Raw genomic sequence first — 21,141 nt, forward strand, 5'->3', positions numbered from 1 at the left:
CTCTCTCACACACACACACACACACACACACACACACACACACACACACACACACACACACACACAATCTTGACCCAGTAAGAAAACTGTTGAATACTCCAGATACAAACTGCTATTTCAGGCTGCTCAGAGAGAGGAAACGGGGTTAGGAGTTTGGTGTGTGTCTTTGTGTGTGTGTTGGTGATCCAGTGCCCCTCAGTCTTCAGTAAAAGTATTCGACTTCCAGAGCATGGGAACTCAGTGACACTGATCACAGCTGGAACAAAAGGACAGAGCTTGAGGCTGTGTTAAGTGTGACTCACTGTTATTGCTTTATTCTCTTTCCAACATTTTTGGCGTAATGGAGTGACCAGTTTAACTTCCTGGGTACAGCTGGATTTTTGGAATGAAGCTGCCAGTAGTTTGAGCCAATATTAAGTGCTTGAAAGTACCAAAAAGGCAAACTGATGTGATTGCTTTTTTGTGCAGCAATGCATTTTGTATAATTCTGCAGACAAGCAGATTTAAATGGTATAAGCTTTCTGTGTGTACCAGTTGTGATGTATTCTTTCTAAGGAAGGTGTGGCATTGTGCTTTTAGGCTGAGATAAATGTGGTTTTGCAATGTTTTTGAAGATGTTTTCATTTCACCCAGCTTCAGACTTCATCTTCCTCTCCCAGAGCCACAAAAATGGCACCAAGCATGGATGAGATTGACACCGCTGTGCAGTAAAGTCAAGTCAAGTCTATTATAAAGCCCACAATCACAAATCTGAATGAAAGGACTTTACAGTCTCTCCAAAAAACAGCATCCTCTGTCCTTAATAAGAAAAATTTTAACTGTACAGGTCAACTCATTACCTTTCATTAATTTTCAAATAAATACTCTTTTTGTGAATAAGTATTGTGCCTAGAGTAGAACATTCTCCCATTTAGTCAACTCCATTCTACTGACCAATGTTAGTTTATTGATATGAACTGAAAAAGCCTCAAACCTAGTCAATAACCAGACCATTTTGGTGAAAGGACCTCACCAACCACAATGCTCACCAACATGTTGATGTTCCAACTCATGAATACTCAGTACTCATTACTACATTATTTACATCAATGCTCAGAACTTATGGGTCAGACCACATCCATCTATAAACTTGGCCTTCATTGTGATCTTAACCAATATGAATAATAATAATATAATATAACATATAAACACCAGACAGAGAACTCAAAACCGCTTCTTGGTAGTTCCCTTTACAACTGACAACGATGATAATGATGATGATGACGATAATGACGATGATGACGATGATGACGATGATGATGATGATGATGATGATGATGATGACGATAATGATACACCCCCCCATACGCGTACACACAGACTCATAAGGTAAAAACAATACCAGCTAGGCTCTCACAGCTGCTAAAATTCTAATCAAATGATTTTCACTCAGAATTTTAAAATGTAATTAATGTCTTAGATCAAGCACATTTAATTTGCTACATTAATTAGACTTAAGTTATATGTATTTATGATTGAATAAAGTTGACTTGAGGTGGGGATAACAGATATCAGAACTTCTGTCAGCCTTTCTTACTAACTGGTCAATATAGTGATGAAAGAAAGCAAAGGAGCTTCTCTTAACTTCTCTCTCTGCTCTCTGGGTTTCTCTGACTCACTCAGATATATAAACACTTGTAAACAGTTTATGAACAGCTGTGCTCATCCGTTGGAAGTAATGCTAACCTTTCATGTGTTGCAATGTGTCCTTGTTTGCATAAAGCAGAGATGCTTATTAATGTCACAAACAATTGGTTTGGTTGGTCTTCTTTGAATCTGTGGAAAAACAAGGGAAATGTTTCTGTGAAGGATTATTTTTAACACTTAATTGACACTTTATGTCAGTTTGTTACATGAAGGTCTAGATTTGGCTCGTATACGTGATTCAGTCTTAGATTTTAGAAAGGCTGGTCAAATGCACATTTGATCTCACATGTCCATGTACTCATGAATTAACAGAACTTTTCTATACCAGTGATATGGCTTACTGAATAACATAAAGGCATCATTCCATAAAACCAAAAAGTGAAAAACTATGCCAGTTAATAAATTATTTTAATATCATGTCCTGTATAAATATAAAGCTATAAAGCTGTTTCATGATTCAGCCCAGAAATAAGAAAAACACATTCTTATGAACATCTCTGAACAGTAAAAACATGCAATCGAGATAAGAACAGACACATGCATCAATATGGATTACAGGAAAATATCTACATATCTAATCAATGATATGTCATGTTTAGGCCGACACATGAGAATCCTGACCTGTGTCAGTCTGTTCTCTGCTGAGAGTGACTAGTTTTCCAGCTGTAGGAAAATATATTTGGAAAATATACACTCAAAGGCCACTTCATTAGGTACACCTGTACAATGTACAGTAATGCAAGCTTGCAGCTCTGCTGTGAAGTCTGCTTTTTACAAAGCTCATCATTTTTCAGTTTTTCTTGACACTGTCAGGGCGGTAATAATTCTGCTTTATTATTGAGCTTGTAGTGGATGGAGGTTTTGTACTGGAGTTCATTAAATTGAAAGGTTTTTCTAACGTTCTGCCCCTCTCATGGAATTGGCACTGCAAATTACAGCCTCTATAATATACACATAGTTAAATGAATACAGCTCTCAAAACCAAACTTTATTGTCTTTTTAAAGGCAGAATTTATGGCAGTAAAGTGTACCAAGTAAAGATGCTGGTGTGTACGTATGTACAAATACAGTATATACACACACACACACACACACACACACACACATACACTGTTGCTCATAAAGTTGGAATAGTTTTGTTTTCAGACACTATCCTCTGTTTATTCCTATTTAAATGCATCAGTCATCACTTTTGACCAGGTGCAATGATTCCATTATGTGTCCCAATTACCCAGGTGAAATGAATTCATGCATAGCATTTGTTTGGTGCTATAAAAGACAAGACATTTGCTGTGTTGTTCATTTCTTGCCTAAGGCCTGTATGCAATAGGTCCACGTTTTCAGAATTGTCTGAAATAATTTTCAACCAAATTTGACACAGAACTTCCCGAGGCTATGCCCGACACCACTGGCAATACGTCAAAGAGTGTTTGCACTCTGACAGGATGGATGCAAACAAGCCGATATTGCTGATTTGCTCGGAATATCCCAGGGTACACTCTGTAAAATCCTCAAGTTCATCGAGAGGAGGGTCATCTGAGGCCACGGAAATCTCCAGGATGACCACAACTGTCTACCAGACGAGATGATCGGCAACTGCTTAATCTGTGTTGTAGAAACCGGAAAATGCCAACGAGCTGCCTTCGTCATTTGTGGAGAAGACACCATGGAATCAACGTTTCCCGCCAAACTGTAAATTGAAAGTTGCTTCAGCATGGTTACCAAGCAAGACGAATGGCCAAGTGTCCACGCCGAACTGTTCAACACAGAGTTGCTCGACTTCGCTGGGCTAGAGAACACAAAACATTACAGCTTTGGCACTCTAGAGATGAGAGCCGCTATATCCGTAACCATACAGATGGAAGACAACGCATTCAGCCATTACATAGCGAAAACCTTCGCAATGACTGCATCCAGGAAACCACTCAAGCTGGTGGCAGCTCAGTGATGGTATGGGCCAGTATTCATTATGGAGGAAAGACACCATTGGTGGTGCTGGATGGAAACTGTTGCCTCCCATGTGCAAGACGGGGCTATGGGAACAACTTTCGTCTGCAAGACGACAACACTAGAGCACATAGGACACCTGCAGTGAGAAAATATCTTGATGCAGAGGGGGTGCAGCAGTTGCCATGGCCATTGACGCGAGAGGGACAATATTCCTCAACCTCGACAGGAGTTAGCCCAGGCTCTGACCGAAGAGTGGGACGCCCTGCCCACTGACAACATCAACAAGCTTGTGGACAGTATGCCATGACATCTTAGTGCACTGATCCATGTCTGGGGTGGCCATACTCGTTATTCGTGACTGTGTGACATTTGAAATATTAATATTGGACAATCTTATGCATGAAATCTTCTAGAATATGTGTTTCCTGTTAAACTTATCAATTTTATTTAAGCCTGACTACAGTTTGTAAAGGTTAATTGTGATTTGTCATTGTGATATATTTGGAAGAGATTGATTGATAAAGTTATGTATTAGATATACACTTTATCTGTTAAGAGTAAATCACATTGTCATAATCATTTCATGGAAAGAGGTAAAAAAAAATATTTTAGTCCAACTTTATGAGCAACAGTGTATATATATATGTATGTATCTATATATATCACATCACAATGCCTGAGCAGGTTCATTCTGTATCACCTGGGTCTTGAACTCACAACCTTTGCCACCAATGGCACATTGTGATCATTAGATTTATGTTGGTAAAAGTAAACACACCCTAAAACAAAGGATAAGACGAGACAACATAAGAGTTGCATTAGTGTAATGATGGTCTGCACTTTAATTTATGGTGATTGCTATAAGTGATGTGGCACGGTGGGCAAGCAGGTAGTGCACGTGCCTCACAGCGAGAAGGTTAGCATGTTCTTCCCGTGCATGCGTGGGTTCTCTCCAGGCACTACGGCTTCCTCCCACAGACCAAAAACATGCTCATTAGGTGAACTGGTGACTCTAAATTGTCCTTAGGTGTGAGTGTGAGTGTGAATGGTTGTATGTCTATATATGTTGCCCTGCAATCAACTGGCGACCGGTCCAGGGTGTACCCCGCCTATCGCCCATTGACAGCTGGGATAGGCTCCAGCCCCCCCGCAACCCCGAAAGGGATAGTTGGGTATAGACAATGGATGGATGGATATTATTATGTTCCAGTTATATACAAACTGTTGAACCTGCATTGACATCCTGAGTGTCATTGGTGAATTTCATGTGTGTGGGTGTGTTTTGAGTTTCCACTGCTGTGGCTCAGGGAATCTGTAGCCAGGTTTCGCCTTCCTGTTCAGCCACATGAGCATAGATTTGATGGTGTGATTACATCTGTGCAGTCTGCAATTATGAAGATGAACACGAAGAGACAACGGATGTCAAACAGCTGAATACAAACTTTTATTAATCAATACATTTTTTTTGTCTCTGTTCCCAACAATCACCAGTTGGTGATAAGGTTCCAGCTGACATCAGACTGACGTCCATCCGTTCCACCACTCTGAGGGTGGACCAGTCCATTCTGACAGGGGAGTCTGTGTCAGTGCTCAAACACACTGATCCTGTACCAGATCCCCGAGCTGTCAACCAGGACAAGAAGAACATGCTCTTCTCTGTGAGTCTCAACACCTACATCTGTCTGTGGCTTTGTGCATTTTTTACAATACACTTTCTTAAACATTCCAACATTCCAGCTGTTTAAGTTATACTTTAAGGATAAGGCTGGCAATACTGTATATTGTTATTATTTTCAGTATCAGCCAGCTACTCTGTTGCAGTGATATGTTCCCTCATTGCCTTGATCACACTAGGGCAGTCAAAATTGGCCAAAAATGACATTCAAATATGCTTCCACCACCACCTGCAATATTTGAATTTTAGTTTTCAGAATCCAATGTATGTATTTTTTACACTTCATGTAGAAATTTGCATTTGAAATTGGAGTTGACAGCCCTAGAACACACACTGCAGTTTACTTAGATTCAATCCCACATACATTGCCCTATTGTGATGTATGTGGGATTTGCTTTGTTAAAATATACATTGCGAAAATACTGAAGGGTGCTATAAATTGCAAAACATTATAGAATATAGACACGAGACAGAGTGTGTGAGAGGGATGATGACCATTATTTTACAGGACAAAAGAGCCCTGGTTGAGGTGTATGTTTGTTTGTTGTGTGTGTGTGTGTGTGTGTGTGTGTGTGTGTGTGTGTGTGTGTGTGTGTGTGTGTGTGTGTGTGTGTGTGTGTGTGTGTGTGTTGCATTATCTCTGTCAGACCTTAAAGGCTGCTGTGTCACCAGGTGGTCTGTGGTCAAAGAACAACAGCCATTGATGTTTTATTTAGCGCCATCACTCTGACAGGCAGCAGACCTGCAGGTTACCTTTGTTGCCATGGTCATCTGAGTACTGCTGGACTGAATGTGTCCTCACACACTCATGTGAAGTCACTGACTTTAGAACCTGCTATTATATAAAGGAGAGAAAGAAATCAGTACACAAATCTTAGGTTTCACTTTGACTGCGTTATGTGAGAAAATACAAATCTGACAGTTTGAGTTGGAGTTTGATTGGTAAACAGTTGTGCCTTCATGACCTTTGCCCAGGGTACCAACATAGCAGCGGGGCGAGCCATCGGGGTTGTCGTGGCGACAGGGGTGCAGACGGAGATTGGGAAAATCAGAGATGAGATGGCCTCCACTGACCCTGAAAGGACCCCACTTCAACAGAAGCTAGACCAGTTTGGAGAGCAGCTGTCTAAGGCAAGCACCTCTGTGTGTTTGTGTGGATTTTAGCAGTTTTGGTCACTTTGAACTTTTGATACGTAATCTACAGAATGAATATGCCTTTGTTACGACCTAACGCTTGTCTTGTAACCTGCAGGTCATCAGTGTGATCTGTGTGGCAGTGTGGGCCATCAATGTGGGACACTTCAATGACCCAGTTCATGGAGGCAGCTGGTTGAGAGGAGCTGTTTACTACTTCAAGATTGCTGTTGCACTGGCTGTAGCTGCCATACCTGAAGGTCAAACATCTTCTTTCTATCAGTGCAGAAAAATAATTTCTTACAAATGTGTATTTCCTATATTTTTTTTACAATGAAAGGCACCAAGTTCGCAAAATTTTCGTAGTGAAATAAAATTAATAACTTTCTGCACTCACTGTAAGCAGCCTTGGATGGTGTGCCCTTGAGCAAGGCACATAAAAAAACAAACTGCTCTAGAGGAGAAGCTCAATGGCTGAAAACAAAACAAAACAATGAAGATTCTCTGGAAATCCTTTTTTTCCTTTCTCATTCCCTCGTCTGCCTGTTGTGTTTTCTATCAGGCCTCCCAGCAGTCATCACCACCTGCCTGGCACTGGGAACCAGGAGGATGGCCAGGAAGAATGCCATTGTCCGCAGCCTGCCATCAGTGGAGACGCTGGGTTGCACCTCTGTTATCTGCTCTGACAAGACAGGAACACTGACCACCAACCAGATGTCAGTCTGCAGGGTAAGATGTGCGAGGACTGATAAATATGGGGCTGACATCCACCTTGTATCAAAATTGTTATATGGGCCAGACAGCCTGATTTAGCTCTCATGTCATTGACATGATACAGTGTTAATGATTACATCGTCATGGCACTGATCAGTAATACTTGAGGTGTGCATCCATAAACAATGAGCATAATTTCAGTGACTTGAGAGATCTATTTAAAAAAGTAGTTTGCTAACCACTAATGTTAACATTAGAACTAACGTTAGATTAACAAACGATTAAGCTCACTTACATACTGTCTAACAAATAGATGTACTTTAAATTCTCATATAAAAGCCAATATTTAAAACATTAACAGGGTTTATATAAGCTATAGCCTACTACAGCTCATTTAACAGATTTTCACATTAAAAGCTCTGATGGTGAGTTCATGAAGTTTGTCTATCCATCGGTGAGGAGGACCCTGCTCTGGACCCCTAGTATATACCCCTATAATTAGGCTTTTTACTGCAAACAGTAAGTTACAAGTGGAACAATTTATGGAAAGTTTATGCAAACTCAACACAATGAACGTCAAACTTCCTGTACAGGTGTGTCACGTTAAAAGCTTCCCCGTGGCTCAGTGTGCATCATGCCCCTGCTTCCTGGCAGGCTTTTAACATGAAATGTTTGCAGGAAGTGTTGAGTTTCACTGGCAATAGCTTAATATGAAATACAAAATCAAAAGAAGAAGCAATTGGAAATAATTAGTGGATTAAGTACAATATCTATTCTGAAGAGAAACTCAGAGCAGCAGATTGGTGAATAGGGCATTGTACATTATCCTGAATTCACCAACCTCTTTTTACTTGCTGGCCATGGCTGCCATTTGAAAATAAGCTTTTGTTTCAGTATTTCCACCATTGGAAACATCAATTTTGGGTCAAAAAAAATCTTCCTGTGCATCCGTGGTGGTGGTACAGGTCTTGGCCAGATGATTGACTTCCTGTGGAGTTGGCTTTGATTTGGTTTGGTCTGAAGCTCGTGAGGTGGCTAGGCCTGTTGGAATGTGGACCTAACCTCAAATGTGATCTTCTTAACATTATTGAACTAATCAACTACTGCTTTGTCTGTCTGTGTGCATGTGCGTGTGTTCAGATGTTTATTGTAGACAGTGTGTCGGGGGAGCGTTGCCGACTGAGTGAATTCACTGTCACTGGATCTACTTACGCCCCTGAAGGGGAAGTGTGAGTGTCTTTAACCTTTAACCTTTAAAACTTAACACTTGACCTGTTTATGGATTTTTGATGGATTTGGATTATGAGAGCCCACAATTTATCTCCCCAACCTTTTGTTACTATTTATATAGTAAATACCTTTTTTACCTGTTTTCCTCTTGTTTTTATTCCTCTTTTGTCTGTCATGGCCTGTCCTGTCTTTCCAGTTATAAGGATGGCTCAGTGGTGAAGTGCAGTCAGTATGAAGGCCTGGTAGAGATGGCTTCCATCTGTGCACTGTGCAATGACTCATCATTGGACTACAATGAGGTAAGACATGCGAACATGACTGCAGCAGCCCTTCAGACATCATACACTGTGCATGGTTATGGAACATTTACACATGGAATCTGATTCTTAATATGTCTTACTGCGAATACTGAAGCGTCTTATTCTTCACAGTTAAGAGGACACTATGTAATACACTGTGACCTCTGTTCTCTTTGTGTGTGTGTGTGTGTGTGTGTGTGTGTGTGTGTGTGTGTGTGTGTGTGTGTGTGTGTGTGTTACAGGCAAAGGGTGTGTATGAGAAGGTGGGCGAAGCAACAGAGACTGCCCTGTGCTGTCTGGTGGAGAAAATGAACGTGTTCGATACCGACCTGAGAGGACTGAACCCTGCTGAGAGAGCTACAGCATGCTGCTCTGTAAGTGTGTGTCCGTCTGTGTGTGTGTGTGCGTGTGTGAGAGAGAGAGCGGGAGAGAGAGAGTTTCAGATGGCAAGGAAGTGGAGAGATGTTTCTGTAAATTTAAAGACAGTGCTGTTGCAAGTGGCTCATTGATCATCCCTCTGACCTCTGCATCCATTACGCAGGACTTTCTGAAACCTTTTCCATGCTTTCTCTTCTCTCTTATGCCTTGTTACCTGTGAGACCATTAAGCCATTGTACTGAGTACTGACTAATGAAGAGCTGTGTCTGTTGGTCTGTTTTTTGGGAGCAGTATTTCAAAGCGATTCCAGCAAAGATTCTGTGTTTGGGCCTTTCTGTTTTGATTTTGTATGTTCTGCTGGTAAAAGTCACCGGACTGCGCTCAAGATGAAGCGTACATACTGTAGTTTTCTTTTTGTTGCTTGTTTTTAGGTGATTAAGCAGCTGATGAGGAAAGAGCTGACGCTGGAGTTTTCCAGAGACAGGAAGTCCATGTCTGTCTTCTGTTCATCCAATAAACTCACCAGGTCTGCTTCTGGAGCAAAGATGTTTATCAAGGTGAGCTACACATCACTCATTATGATTCATTTGGTTATCCAGTGACTGTAAAGATTCATGTCATCTTCTCTTCCTTCCGGTGTGCAATACTTCTCATTTCTCCTCAGGGAGCTCCAGAGAGTGTGTTGGAGCGCTGTAATTATATCCGGGTCAGCAGTTCTGCTCGTGTGCCTTTGAGCCCGGCGGTCCGGGAGCAGGTCCTGTCCACTGTGCGGGAATGGGGATCCGGTCGAGACACACTGCGCTGTCTCGCCATGGCAACCAGGGACACGCCCCCTGATATTCACTGCCTCAACCTTGAGAATTCAGCTGCCTTCGCCAGCTATGAGGTGATGATGATGACAGTGATGGTGGTGTGTGTGCATTTAAATGTTTTTAAATGGGCGCATTGTCCAGACTGTGCTCTAGCTCTGATGAAAACTACTGTCTCATCAGTTTTAAAAGCATGACATAAAGTTGGTTAGATGTCACATTTACAGTTAGTCATTTGGCAGGCGCTTTTATCCAAAGCAACCTACATCAAGTTATGTTGTGTCTGACAAATGGGAACTGGAACCTCTTCTCATCAGTCTTTGCCAGTGTCTCTACATAAAGACATAGACTGTTGGTGATGGCTGTTGAATGAATTGGAGAAGCTAAACTAGTCCTGTACACCTTCCCTCCGTCTCTTTTCCTCTCTCAAGTCGGACCTGACCTTTGTGGGCTGTGTGGGCATGTTGGACCCCCCCAGGAAAGAAGTGCTTGGTGCAGTCCGAATGTGTCGCCAGGCTGGAATAAGAGTCATCATGATCACAGGTAAGCTTGCACACACACAACCAAGCACACATCTTAATGTACACTGTGTGTGTGTGTGTGTGTGTGTGTGTGTGTGTGTGTGTGTGTGTGTGTGTGTGTGTGTGTGTGTGTGTGTGCGTGCGTGCGTGTGTGTGCGTGCAAAACCATACTTAAAATACAAATATGCTAACCCACACAGATACAATATACTCTCAGAAGTATACCAGATAATTGTAGAAGTACACCAATAGAGATTGTTTTTGATTTGCATCATGTGTAGGATGAAGATGTTACACACATTGTTGACAGAGGATTAAGGCATCCTCACTGTAACATTGCCACAACAGTTTGTCATGTTAAGAGTAACATACTGGTTGCTGAACGTGAGAATATCTCAGCCTCTATTCGTTAATTTTGACCATTCATTTCTTAAGATGCCTTTTGTCCCTTAACTTAATGCAAGTACAATACCAAACCATTGGAGTACTCCTTTAAAACGTTATTAACAATGGTATTATTAGACATTTTTAACTGCAGCTGGAGTTAGTAACGTTGGCACTCGGCTAGATTTCAACAGTATACAAGTGAAAAATCCCATCCTTCCTCTTCCTCCAAAGCCACTCCCAAAAAACACATGAACACACACTGCCTGACTGCTGCTGGAGAACAAGTCCACGAGAGCGCTTTGGGGAGGGAGCAGTGATGAGAGGACTGCTTCTTTTAACATAAACATAAGTAAACTCTGTTAAATGTCACAATCGTATAAACACAAGCAAAATAGCCTCGATGAATGTTCCTTTCAGTCTGAGTGGGCTGCCCAGCCCAGCAGTTACTGCTCACTGCTGTGGGTGTGTGCTATGTGTAACTGGATTAGATGCTGACTGAGCGGCTCACTCATTCTCCAGCTCGGGTGTAGCATGCTGCCTGCACAGCCCGTCGCTGTCATCACTACCTGTTTCCAACTGCCTTACATCTCACTCAATGTAAGAAAACACCCAGTGAATGTAAAGAACAAACATGGCTGTTGTTAGTACTCACAGCCATCAAGCTGTTACCATTGAGAAATTGTGACTTCACTTTTTCTGCCATTCTTGTGCACCTCGCTCTTGAAAGCTTCAGCAATATATCTGCTTAGCCTTGTGAAGACTCCGGTCACGTGCAAAAAGTACACAAGCAGAGCGCGTGCAGGTAGGCAGGTATGTAGGTAGACAGGCAGGTAGGCCATCCAGTAATTTCATTTGGGACAGTTGAAATGACTGAATGGGCTTTTTGTAGGCCATCAGCAGCCACAGGTTTTTTTCTTTTGTTTGTCAGAGCATTTGATTTAATGATTGCTTTCAGGATGTAAAGAGAACCAAGAGAACAAAGAATGCTTTTAAAATACTTTACCTACTCTAGCTTTGAGTATACCTAAAATAGTTGTTCTGTGATTTGAAAATGCTTTCTTTCAAATAATGATTTTAATATACGTCACTTGTCGTTGCTTACTATTACTCGCACTTACACCTGCACTATATAGTATTATTACACTGTATTTTATACTTATACCTGCACTGCCTGTTGAAATTGCCACACATGTTCATTCTGTTTGTACCCTGGAGCAGTGATTCTCAAGGTCACAGGCCTTTGCCTGGGCAAAACAAAATGTTAAGAAAAAGATCCTGTGCTTTTATTTTGAAGGGGATTCTTAATGCTTTTTTCCTCGACTTGGGTCGTGGCTTGCCATTAAGGGGTGATGGTGGGTCCTGAAGCCAGACCAGTTGAGAACCACTGCCCTAGAGTATTCATTACACACTGTTCAGACTGTTCATTCTCTCTATACTCTATCTGTGTTTTAGTTGGAAATACACAATTTTTCACTACAAGAAATGTGATTTAAATCTTTGCAATGAGCTGAAAGTTAGTTTAAAAATTTTGTCAGAAAGCCTTGTCTCTTTCTTTAGCTGTCATTACAGATGGACAAACCAAGCATTAATCGAGCAATTCACCACTCCTGATTTTTCTGTCCAGGTGACAACAAAGGGACAGCCCTGTCTATTTGTCGGAGGGTGGGCATCATCACAGAGCAGGAAGAGGAGCAGGAGGGTGCGGGGATCAACGGGGGGCTGACAGGCCGGGAGTTTGATGAGCTGCCCCCTCACCTGCAGCGTCAGGCCTGCATGACGGCACGGTGCTTCGCCCGGGTGGAGCCGACACACAAGAGTCGTATAGTGGAGTACTTGCAGAGCCTGAGTGACATCACTGCCATGGTGAGAGTACTGCCTCGTACTTAGAGCACTAGCATAGGCGTGTTGATAACCAGTATGACAGCACTTCTGCTCCTGTGGTATCACTAAACGATCCTCCTCCATCCCTGCCTTCCCTTGTGGTTTCAGACAGGTGACGGGGTGAATGACGCACCAGCATTGAAGAAGGCTGAGATCGGCATTGCTATGGGCAGTGGCACAGCGGTGGCCAAGTCAGCCTCCGAGATGATCCTGGCTGACGACAACTTCTCCACCATCGTGGCTGCCGTGGAGGAGGGCAGGGCCATTTACAACAACATGAAGCAGTTCATCAGATACCTGATATCGTCTAACATAGGAGAGGTGGTCTGGTTAGTGACAGAGCTGATATGAGTGGATGCAGAACATTTTGTAAAAAAGCTTGAAGAAAGTCAAGTGGTGTAATAACTTTACAGAAGAATTGTCTATTGATAGAGAGTTTAGTTTAGCTGGAGGGATAATTAAGGCTCTCACTGTTTCCTTCTCCTCCATCTGTCCTCCTCAGCATCTTCTTGACGGCCGCACTGGGCATGCCTGAAGCACTGATCCCAGTCCAGCTGCTGTGGGTCAACCTGGTCACCGACGGTTTCCCAGCAACAGCTCTGGGCTTTAACCCTCCAGACCTGGACATCATGTCCCGCCCTCCCCGCTCCCCCAAAGAGCCTTTGATCTCCAGCTGGTTGTTCTGCCGCTACCTTATCATTGGATGTGAGTCATGGGACAGAATGACATCATTACATGATGATCATTAGTACTACCACCACAAAAAAGTCTGGATTATTTATTCATTATCAGATCATCTTGCCTTTTAGACAAACCAAATCCCTCCCATCCCTCTCTGCAGGCTATGTGGGAGCAGCCACTGTTGGAGCTGCTGCCTGGTGGTTTATGGCAGCCCATGATGGACCAAAACTTTCCTTCTATCAACTGGTAAACACACATGTCCCCATCACTCCTCCTCTGTCGTGCTTCTCATGCTCTGTGGCCTTACATAACATGCTGTAGTTTAATGAATACACTGTGGCACTAACACAAACAGGGTGAGCAGTGTTGTTTGCACTTAATAATTAATTGCATTATTAATTTGACTTAATAATAATAAAATCACACCATCAGGCTAACCATTGTGTTAATTCCACACGTCTGCCGGATAATAACTGAACAAAAGCATGTCAGCATTAGAATTCTTTGCCACGGTAGGAAATTGAGACAGTTTAGCAGGAAGGTGACAAAAGTGTCATTTACTCATTTTTTTCCACACAGTCCCACTACCTGCAGTGCAGCGAAGGCCACGTTGAGTTTGCTGGCGTACAGTGTTCCGTCTTTGAGTCTCCTTATCCCATGACTATGGCCCTATCTGTCCTGGTTACCATAGAGATGTGCAATGCCTTAAACAGGTGAGAACAAAACAAACACACCCACATACTAATCTACATATCCAGTGTTGTCCTGTATGAAACAACCAATGTGATTGTCATTTATTCACCTGAGTGGTCAGAATATAATGTTTTGATGTAACCTGCAAGGAGGCTCGAGATCAAGGGTAGAGGTGAAGCTCGTCTAAACTGTGAAGTGACAGATCAGACAGTGTGAGCAGTAAAAATAACCTCTTCCTTCCTCACCTGTGCTGTCCAGTCTATCAGAGAACCAGTCCCTGCTGAAGATGCCTCCCTGGTCCAACCCCTGGCTGGTGGGGGCCATCTGTCTGTCCATGGCTCTACACTTCCTCATTCTATATGTAGACCCGCTGCCGGTAAGCATGCATGCATGTACTGTATGTGTCTAGAAGATCCTTTAAGGCTTCCACTGAAACAAAAATTCAGTGAGTAACACACCACAAGTTTACAGCTGTCCTGCACTGACACCTTGATTTGATCCACCACACGGCCACGCCCTCTGTCTGTGTCTTCAGGTGATATTCCAGATACGTCCTCTGTCATGGCCTCAGTGGGTGGTGGTGCTGAAGATGTCAATTCCTGTCATCTTGATGGATGAGGCTCTCAAATTTCTGGCCCGTAACTACATCGAGCCAGGAAGCCAGATCCAGGTCAGGCGACATACCTGACAGTGCTTCTGTTAATGTGCAGCAGAGGTATTTGTATCTGGTCTGCGTCTAACTCTTTCATTTGTTGTTCAAACAGTCACTGGAAGAAGAAGAAGAAGAGGAGCTGCAGAGGACAAGGGCTAGCGCAGGGTTTGTCGGTGCCATGATGACGAGGCTGCGTCAGTCAGTGAAGGGCGTGTCCTGGTCGTTCGTTCTGATCTCTGCACCGCTCGTGATCTGGATCTTTAGTCTGGACTCTGACATCACCAACATCTTCTGGGAGTGATGGGAGAAAGGAGGACGGGTGGACTGTGGTGTGAGCAGTGAAAGACAGGAAAGATGAAAGAGAAATGCTAAAGAAGAACTGATGGAACAAAATGCAGAGGATTGAGGAATGACAGGTGTGAGGGTGGGGTGAGGTGAGAGAGAAGCAAGAGCCCAGCAGAGATACAAGAAGTTAAAAGAGTGAAATATTTAGCCAATCAGACAATCAGAAAAGGACAAGAGAGAAAGTACAAGGCTGTTTTAGACCATCTCTTCCTCAGTGATAAAAGGTGCTATGTGTCGTTAATTGTCTCTAAGTTGCGAGCACATTTCATTTGAATGCCATAACTTATTTAGACTGTGCTTGTATGAACTTCCCCTTTTTTGGCTCTCGGGATGCCAGTGTTAGTCAGTGTGTAGGTCCAGAGTGAAATATGTCTCTGACAACCTTTACAGCTGTACATTGATGCTAACATAGCATGCTCACCTCCTGACCTTTGCATTCTAAACTACTGAAGGTTACATGATAGACATTAGCATGTTAGCATGCTGTAATCTTTTTTGTGTGTTATTAAGTAGTTCAGCAATTAGATTTTCTGACAAATTTGACCAAGGGACACACAATGTAAAACACCACATCAGTCATCAGTGGCTCCCAACTGCTCCAGCTTGTCTTAGGTTGTATTAATTTTCCAAAGAGACATTTCCCTCCCAGATTGTTTCATTTGATTTTCTAGAGACAATGGGCTCTATTTTCGTCCTCGCCGCTGGTGGGGCGCAGGGTGCGCACCCCGCGCAGTGGTGTTTTTGCGCAGCGCAGGCAGGCGTGCAGCGCATTTGGTATTTTGGTAAACCGAGGCGCACAGAGGTGCACCAAGATGGGCGTTGCAGTGCATTAGGGGGACATGACATGACATGACTGACGTCAGTCTCCTCCTGGGAGAAGTTTGGGCATCGGACACTTTCCTGCGTGGGCTCAGTCATCTTCGAAACTTGCCATGCGCCTCGCCAGCACCGTTTTTAAAGGTGAGGCGAGGAGCTGCTGTGATTGGTGAAGATTAGACTTGGCTGTGTCAAACCCACTCCACGCCTTCTCCCCTCCCTCTTTCCAAGTTGCGCCGTTGGGTGGGACTGAGATGAGAGGGGGAGGCGTTGCGCCGGCAGCGCAGTGCATGAAAATACCGAAGTCTGCGCCGCCACGCCCCATCGGCGAAGCAGACCTGACTTTGCGCCGCGCTGGCAGCGGAATCGAAAATAGAGCCCCAGGAGTCCTGTATGGCACCAGCTATTCAGAAAACCACGTAAAGTTTGTTCCTAAGTCCTCAGTAATGAGTAGTTTAAACTAGTCATTTACTCGATCAGGCTGCACCAGTGCAACTTGAAAATGTCTTAGATAGCAAAAGACTTCAGTATTGTGTCAATCTGTAGCACTGTCCAATCAGAGTCAGTCAACATAAAGTCAGAGTACCATCACAAACTCTAACATGACTCCAAGAAATGACAGTTTCAGACAGACAAGCAATAATAACAAGTTTGCCTGACAATTTTTTGGAAATGTAAGGATGACTTTGCTTTAGTCATTTATGCTGTTACTGAGAAATCACTCTGTTTGAGGGTTAGTAGTATTCCTATAGCTTAGAGGAGGGAAATACAAAATAACCTAACAAACTTTATTTAGTGCGAGATTACTAGCATAACCTTTTGCAACTGGAGATATACATTGTGTTTTTTAAAATGTCATTTAAAGTCTTCTCAGTTCATATTTAGTGCAGTGATATTTTACTTTTCAGTCTAAAGGGGTCAAATATTACCAAACAACATTAATACTGACATCAGTTAACTCGGCAAAAGTTCCACCTGCCAGTTACAGTTAAATATGTTACAGTTAATCTCTTCAGAGCTACTTTGCATGGGGCAACCCATTTTCATTTAGTGATGCACACGTCTGTCTGAAAACTGACATTACAAGGCTAACATTGAACTTTGGAAGAGCTGGTGTTACTGACTCCACTGGAGATGTTCATTGAGTTCAGACTAATAAACTAATCACACATAGCACCTTTTAGGTGAATATTTGTGTTCAAAAAACAAGAGTGGGATTGACAGAAAAAAGAGAAATGTGCTGACTGCTCCACAATCCAAGACAAACGTACAACACACTCACATGCACACACCAACATCACATCCACACCATTCATCAGTAATAATATGTGGTCAGTAACAGCTGGTGACTCCCCAGAAGCCCACTGCAACTGTCTTTATGCTGCAATGCAAACATATTCTCACATTACTGTTAGAATTTCCCTCTAAATACTTCAAACAAGCGTTTAACTTGTGAGGGAAGACTGTTAGCAGACCATGACAGAATGCATGTCAACGCACGTCACACATTCTAACATGTTTTAAAGCGGAGGATCAGCCCACATCTGTACTGTGACTGTTTGCTTCTGCAGAAAACATCTTGACCTGCAGAGTCTGGGGCTAAAGAGGGACGTATGTATCGCTGCTGCCTGCTGGTTTTAAAGGGTTCACGTGTCTAAAACTGTGTCACGGCTTTGAGTACAGTTCATCATAGCTTTTAAATTCTTGAAGACCAGTCCCTCACACCTTCAGTCTGATAGATCTACACTTAAATATCCTTCATTGTCTCTTCTGTTGATTGTTACTGACACTGAAAAGCTCTTCAAGTCTTCAATGTAACTTGACTTGAGCAGACTTCTGGTCGTCCTTTAGACATCCTGAGGCTTCATAGACTGACTGAAGCTCAATTTAAGCCTTCACACCAGGATGAATGAGTTGTCTCTGTTTGGTTTGTGAAGTTCTTTATTACTTTGTTATGTAATGGCTTTAAATATACCGTATGTGTTTATTACTCTTATGACACAAGTCCCATCAGCACTGCACCAGTGTATTTTTGAGTTGCTTTCTTTCAGTTCTTTGCTTCTTTGCCCCATGCCTGTTTACCACAGAGTCTGCCTCTGTTGGTGTACTCACAATAATGCATGATTTCAGTTTGACAACCAGTGCTATCAGCAGAGCTGTCATACAGATTCAGAATGATATTTTTCCACAAGTCAAACAGAAAGCCTGACAGTGAGGGAGTGTTTCATTTACATGTGTTCTTTTTGCACATCGGTGACCCATCTACCATGTTTGCCAGTCATGTCTCACTTTGTTTGCCATTAAAGGATGTTTTTTATTTGTGGAAACAGCATTTTTTGAACCATGTAATTGCAGTTATGTTTGTTGTGTTTTGCATTTGGCCACAATGAGAGTCTTGGGTCCGCTTTGTGGAAGAAAAAAACCCCTGAGATTTGGAGAATAAAATCCTGATGTTATGAAAGCTAAGTCATGATTTGATGAGCAGGGTTCAGCTCCGGTCACGCCTCCTCTGTGGCCTCCCTGGACTGACGATAGAACTCTGCCACAAATGTTTGTCAGACAGCTTCGTGGATTCTGTCTGTCCCATAACATCATTTTTCCTTCCCAGCAGTACAACATTACTCTGTATATGGCATTTTCTAGTAAAATTACTCTATCCTTGTCATTTTTACTTTAAAGAAGCCCAGCTTTATTCTTGTAATCTGTGACCTGGTCTTGTATAATTGCAATCTTTTTCCCCTCAAAGTGGCTCGAACAGAAGGTCAAAGGATCTTTATTAAACCATTCAATGAAAACATAAACCTGTTGCTTCAGAATAGAAAAGCATTAAACTTCCTGACATCAAACACTGTTCCAGAGGTGTTAGACCAACTCACCTGTTGTTGAAACATGCAATTTTTTGTTTTGTCTTTTTTGTTTTTGTCGCCACTGCTCCTTGATAATTATTGGAAACCATAGAAGGAGTTCTTGCTTCTTTGCTTCCCACAGTTCTGCCTCTTTTTTGTTTTTTGTTTTTGTTTTGTTTTCAATTTTCTCATATGATAGCTTGAACATTTCAAAAATGACCAATGTTATTTGCAATATAATATTTTTGTCTTGATACTATTAAGGCAGAAAAAAACACGTAGATGCACTTAGTCGTGAGTATTTATTTTTTATTTTCATTATTTATTGATATTGTATTTTTTTTTTCCAGGGGTGTAATCTATGACAGCCCAGCTCTGACAAATCCCCAACAATTTGTACTTTTATTATTATTATTATTATTATTATTATTATTATTATTATTACAACACCCATGTCAGCCATTTAGGAGAAGAATGAGTGCAATGGAGGGCTTTTACGGTTCCAGACTGTCACAATAAATGACTTAAAGAACTTCAAAATTCGGGAAACTGTAATAGTTTCTCTTTTCTCTCCTTCCACCTTTCCCTCTCCTCCTCTCTGTTCCCTCCACACTAATTAAGCAACCTTTACACTTAAGCTAAACAAGGGAGCACCATTTGGCAAATTTTATTTTGAATTTTTTTCTGGTTTATTCTGCTGTTGAAGATTTTGTTGTCATTGGAAATGATGTCACGGGATGAAAACAATAAATCTGAAATGGTTCTGAATTCACGTGTGCTGTTCTTGTGTGACACATTACAAGTGCTGCACAAAAGATTGCTTAAACTAATGTCTGCTGCTGTTTGAATTTACATTTACCTTTTAGAACTTACAGTCCTGACGTGTTCATGTTTTCTGCTTCGTGTGTTAGAACCATAGTCTAACTGTGGAGGGATAGTGTGCTGTCATTACAGGACTTTGAAACAGCAGCAGTGATCAGAGAATTACCAGCTTGTATCTCAATAACTGCAGGACAGGTGCCTGTGATCAGTAAATGCTTCTTGCTGCAGTGTCTGATGAGTGTGCTGACCACATGATGGGGCCATTCAGCAGGCCACCAGCATATCAGTGCTGACACCAGAGTCAGGTGATAAATTTTGTTCTCTGTCATAGTTGGAATCGTGGGGCCTAACACTGTATTAATAATAAAACAAGCGCATGGAAATTCTTATTTTAGTATTAATATGTGTGTGTGTGTGTGTGTGTGTGTGTGTGTGTGTGTGTGTGTGTGTGTGTGTGTGTGTGTGTGTGTGTAAAGAAAAGATAAATATGTAATATTGAAGAAAATATGTAATATTACACAATATCAAGGTGCCTCAGCACTACACAAAAGGTGAAGGGTGGAAAGTGTGATTATCTGTTCATTCACCCTAAAAACGGGAGGGTTGACAGGTCTGCCATGGTGTCTTACATCAACTGTCAGGGTGGGCTGAAGTCTCCATCACAGCATGCAAGTGTGTGTGGGCTGCTCTTGTGGGTTCAGTTCAAGGCTCAGTTCCTGATGGCATTTTTTTTTCCAGGGCCCCAGCATGCAGCGGCAGATTTGCTGTCATGAGGTCCCCACCCCAGCAAGTGGCACTTGCACACACAGATAGTGAGCCAGACGTGACTTTACTTCAGTTGGATGGAGCTAAACTTTGTCATGGCACAAAACACTCACTGTCCTCTGTGGTCATCGATGCTTGGCCTGCCAGGACCACTTCATGGCCTCGTGTGAGGCTGTTTGCAGTCCCTCTGCTTCCTCTCCTGCTGGTTTTCCTGAGGAAGGTGACGCCGCTGTGTGCTTGGGTACTCTTGGAGGCACCGAATTGGCTGCAGAGACCATGGATGGCAGCGAGCTACAAGATGTTGGAGGGCAACATGTTTTCACTCAGGTGGGATATGCTGTTGCAGGTGCAGCGCAGAACATGGCACCCACAGACCCAGACCCTGAAGCTTCCTGTAGTGTATAGTGTCAGTGTTTCCACTCACTTGTTGTCGACGCAGATGTGGTCAGTGTCCTGCAGGCTTCATGGGTGCTTAGAGACTATTGTCGTGTTAGTATTGAGAATCCCTTAACCTGTTACATCTCCGTAATTCTGTCCTTCCTCCAGCACCTCTTTGCCCTGGCTCAGGCAGAATCTTGCAGCAGTCTCAGCTGATGGTTTGTGCGGTGCAGCTGGCTGGACATCCTCGACAACCTCCAGCAGTGTCCCCTGTTGAGCCTGACGTGTCCCTGCTGTCCCCTCATCTGTTTGTGGGGTTGCAGCAGATGCTTGAATTTCTTTGGTTTTTGTTTTCCATTTGTTTCCTTGTATGGGCCCCCTCTGGTTTACATTCCATCTGAGCAGCAGGGGTTCATGCTCCTGGATGTTTTGGGGTTTTTTGACCATTGACCTGGAGAGACTAATTTTGTTGCATATCT

General features: G+C 42.7%; 1 protein-coding gene across 1 annotated transcript in view; it reads left to right on the forward strand.

Moving 5' to 3' along the window:
• LOC139340129 (sarcoplasmic/endoplasmic reticulum calcium ATPase 2) overlaps positions 1–15,704 on the forward strand; it is a 28,966-nt gene extending 13,262 nt beyond the window's left edge. Inside the window, exons 7-24 of the mRNA XM_070975759.1 lie at positions 5,128–5,294; positions 6,287–6,442; positions 6,564–6,705; positions 7,008–7,174; positions 8,300–8,388; positions 8,586–8,688; positions 8,931–9,062; positions 9,498–9,623; positions 9,731–9,952; positions 10,307–10,418; positions 12,408–12,646; positions 12,773–12,993; positions 13,167–13,369; positions 13,506–13,591; positions 13,925–14,058; positions 14,297–14,414; positions 14,574–14,708; positions 14,803–15,704. Of these exons, the coding sequence (XP_070831860.1) occupies positions 5,128–5,294; positions 6,287–6,442; positions 6,564–6,705; positions 7,008–7,174; positions 8,300–8,388; positions 8,586–8,688; positions 8,931–9,062; positions 9,498–9,623; positions 9,731–9,952; positions 10,307–10,418; positions 12,408–12,646; positions 12,773–12,993; positions 13,167–13,369; positions 13,506–13,591; positions 13,925–14,058; positions 14,297–14,414; positions 14,574–14,708; positions 14,803–14,991 (2,741 nt within the window). The 3' untranslated portion in view covers positions 14,992–15,704. The remainder of the gene's footprint in view (positions 1–5,127; positions 5,295–6,286; positions 6,443–6,563; positions 6,706–7,007; positions 7,175–8,299; positions 8,389–8,585; positions 8,689–8,930; positions 9,063–9,497; positions 9,624–9,730; positions 9,953–10,306; positions 10,419–12,407; positions 12,647–12,772; positions 12,994–13,166; positions 13,370–13,505; positions 13,592–13,924; positions 14,059–14,296; positions 14,415–14,573; positions 14,709–14,802) is intronic.
• The last annotated feature ends 5,437 nt before the right edge of the window (positions 15,705–21,141 follow it).

Source organism: Chaetodon trifascialis, chromosome 2 (assembly GCF_039877785.1).
Source record: "Chaetodon trifascialis isolate fChaTrf1 chromosome 2, fChaTrf1.hap1, whole genome shotgun sequence".
Taxonomy (NCBI): domain Eukaryota; kingdom Metazoa; phylum Chordata; class Actinopteri; order Chaetodontiformes; family Chaetodontidae; genus Chaetodon; species Chaetodon trifascialis.